This window comes from Clinocottus analis, unplaced genomic scaffold, assembly GCF_023055335.1.
Source record: "Clinocottus analis isolate CAN_PGR_092001 unplaced genomic scaffold, fCliAna1.0.p SCAF_17, whole genome shotgun sequence".
NCBI classification, from domain to species: Eukaryota; Metazoa; Chordata; class Actinopteri; order Perciformes; family Cottidae; genus Clinocottus; species Clinocottus analis.
In genome coordinates, this window is record NW_027175898.1 from 17,740,020 (window position 1) to 17,743,578 (window position 3,559).

The window sequence follows — 3,559 nt, forward strand, 5'->3', positions numbered from 1 at the left end:
CTGTTCATGTTCTCTGTTCTCTACCTGTTCAGGTTCTCTGTTCTCTACCTGTTCATGTTCTCTGTTCTCTGCCTGTTCATGTTCTCTGTTCTCTACCTGTTCATGTTCTCTGTTCTCTACCTGTTCATGTTCTCTGTTCTCTGCCTGTTCAGGTTCTCTGTTCTCTGCCTGTTCAGGTTCTCTGTTCTCTACCCTTCATTGTTACCTCTAAGGTTGAGTTGTTGTTGTTGTTGTTGTTGTTGTTTACTTCCTGCCCTCATGCGTGTCCTGCTGGTTTCTGCTGATCAGCAGTTTGAAGCGTATGAAATAAAGATGTGGAAAGTTGAGGTTGAGAGAATTTAGCAGCGAAGTATTAGCCACAAATTATTCATCACATTATTGTATGATTTATTAATGTGAGAGGTGAAAACATGGCCGCCCTTCACTGTGTTCCTGTTGTAATATTCATACAACGACCGGAGTGGACGAAATGTTTGCTCTCCTTCTTAGAACATTGTGTTACTTTGTAGTCACATTGTGTTACTTTGTAGTCACATTGTGTCTCTTTGTAGTCACATTGTGTTACTTTGTAGTCACATTGTGTCTCTTTGTAGTCACATTGTGTCTCTTTGTAGTCACATTGTGTTTCTTTGTAGTCTCATTGTGTCTCTTTGTAGTCACATTGTGTTACTTTGTAGTCACATTGTGTCTCTTTGTAGTCTCATTGTGTCTCTTTGTAGTCACATTGTGTCTCTTTGTAGTCACATTGTGTTACTTTGTAGTCACATTGTGTCTCTTTGTAGTCACATTGTGTTACTTTGTAGTCACATTGTGTCTCTTTGTAGTCACATTGTGTCTCTTTGTAGTCACATTGTGTTACTTTGTAGTCACATTGTGTCTCTTTGTAGTCTCATTGTGTCTCTTTGTAGTCACATTGTGTCTCTTTGTAGTTGTCCTACTTCTCGTACTACAAAAATAGAAATAAAAAACATCCAGTACTAAAGTTTCGTTCCGTCTCCTTCAGATTCAACTCAGAGGTTCGTGGAGAGTAAAATCTCGTTGACCTGTAAAGACTGTTGTTGTTGTTGTTGTTGTTGTGGTCGTGGATCCTCTGGGGTCGAGGTGGACTGTTCCTTCGGCGAGAGGCGAGCTCTGCGTGGGAGCGGCTCACGGCTCATTAGGCTCGCTGAGCGCTGCGCTCTCAGGCCTGCGTCCATTAGAGGAGCCGTGAGGCGTGAAGCGCTCGCATTACGACAACGCTGGACGCTAACAGACCTCGTGAATATGCAGCGCTTCATTTGTGTGTTCGCTCCGCTGAGGGCAGAAGAACCACAGCGCGCTGCTCGCGGGTTTCCCAACACGTGCTTAGCGGCCAGGTGACGTTTCAAGACCTCCAGCAGCCAATGAGAGCGCGCGCTGCATATCTAGAAGAGACACAGGTGAGCTAACGTGCTAACGTGCTAACATGAAGATACAACGTGAATATTAAAGGTCTTTCTGTTGTTGTGCGTTTTCAGGTGAAGGTTACGGAAGCCCGTTTCTGAAATAAAGAATACATATATTAAAATTTGAGATAAAAAGTCATAATTATGAGATAAAATAATGGATTAATATCTCATCATTTTTTACTTTAATAAAAAAATATTTGTGCTGGATGTAATATTTAAGATTTGTAAAAAATGTTTTGAAAAAAAACACACAAAAAAGATTTGATTGAATATATATTTTAGGATTTTTAAGATTTTTAAAAATCTTTGTTAAAATAAAAATGCAACTTTTTTCATGCAGCAATACATTTTTTCTACAAATCTCACGTCCCCCTGGTGAGAAGCGCTGGTCTGAAATGACCATGAAGATGATGCTGGCTCTTACAACAGAGAGGAGGGAGGGGGCGACTCTGGTTGTATAGAAGTCTCTGCTTCATGTGTTAAAGCTGCATTCTCTCTCCTGACCACCAGGGGGCGACTCCTCTGGTTGTATAGAAGTCTATGCTTCATGTGTTAAAGCTGCATTCTCTCTCCTGACCACCAGGGGGAGACTCCTCTGGTCATTTCGAGTCAAACAGACCATAAAACAGGGGATGTTTAGGGCGGGGCTACGAGCTGATTGCCAAGTCTCTACGTCACTCCTCCTCAGTACATATATGGTCACTTCCTGTTCACTGGTCGCAAAAAGACAAGATGGCGACGACCAGGACGCTAAACTGGTTTATCGGTTTGTTGCCCCTGAGGGTCTGCAACCCAGTGAGCTGGTCTACAGACAGGAAGCTGGTCTACAGACAGGAAGCTGGTCTACAGACAGGAAGCACCGACGCCCTGCGGCGCTCCGTGTTCCACCTCCTCCGTCTGCAGTGCTGCTAGATTGACTCTTTCTTTCTTTTTTCTTTCCTTCTTCCTTCCTTTCTTCTGCCTGACAGCTCTTCATCCTCTTCATCGTCTTCATCACTTTAATCCTCTTTCATTCTGGGATGTGATTCAATCTGTCGAGCAGCAGCTTCCTCTACAAAGTGAAGTCCATATTGCTTCCAGCTTTTCTTCTTCTGTGATCCCCCCCCCCCCCCCCCCCCCTTGGGCTCTGAACTCACCTGCAGTCTGTGAAGGTTCTGTGTTCGGTTCCTCCTGACGGCTGAACAACAGGAAGGTTTTACAGCTGAAACAAACCTCATGCAGTGAAACACACTCTCTGTTATTGATAATAATCCTCTTTCTAAGTCACGTCTAAAAGCCAGCGGGCAATTAGCGTAGCTTAGCATAAAAACAGCAGGAGGAAGCAGTGCACTGACGAAAGAGTCTGAACCTGGAGAGAAATGATAACAATGAAACCAGCTGGTTATGTTTCATCGTTCAGCTCTTCTGATGTTCACCAGTGAAACTAAAAGTCAGGACTGCTGGACGGAGACGCCCCGAGACAGAGGTCAGAGGTCAGAGGTCAGAGGTCAGAAGACCGAGGACCGAGGTCAGAGACAAGAGGCTGGAGACTAGAGGCTAGAGGTCAGAGGACAGAGGACAGAGGTCAGAGGTTAGAGGACCGAGGTCAGAGGTCAGACACTAGAGATTAGAGGTCAGAGGTCAAAGGTCGTCTCAGATTGGATCTGTTGTGACGAGCTAAAAAAAGAGATGTTAGATGTCTTCAGGAAACGTGTCCGTGTGACACACACACACACACACACACACACACACACACACACACACACGCCTTAAGATGACCGTTACCTGAGTGGGCGTGGTCTTAAGGTGAGCCTGAAACCTGATATCCTCGTTAGTTTTGAAGCCTCAAGTTCAACTTTATGGCCGTCGCCATCTTGGTTTCTTGCAGCCAGAGAACAGGAAGTGACCAGATCTGGGTTGAGGAGTGGCGGAGAGGCCTGTCAATCACCTGGTAGCCCCGCCCGAAAGCATTCTCTGCTTTATGATCTGTTTGACTCTAAATAACCATAATGTGTGTGTGTGTTTGTGTGTTGGTGTGTCTGCGTGTGTGTGTGTGTTTGTGTGTCTTTGTGTGTGTTTCAGGGTGGAAGGAAGGAGCTAATGATGATTTCCAGATTTACTGAGCCACGAATAAATACGGAGAGTGTGTACAC

General features: G+C 44.8%; 1 protein-coding gene across 4 annotated transcripts in view; it reads left to right on the forward strand.

Moving 5' to 3' along the window:
- Positions 1–3,501: 3,501 nt before the first annotated feature.
- The window catches only part of LOC137787448 (glutamate receptor 1-like), a 32,472-nt gene continuing 32,414 nt past the window's right edge, over positions 3,502–3,559 (forward strand). For all 4 annotated transcript variants that reach the window (XM_068579885.1, XM_068579886.1, XM_068579887.1 and 1 more), the window contains exon 1: positions 3,502–3,549. In XM_068579885.1, the coding sequence (XP_068435986.1) occupies positions 3,507–3,549 (43 nt within the window). In that variant the 5' untranslated portion in view covers positions 3,502–3,506. The remainder of the gene's footprint in view (positions 3,550–3,559) is intronic.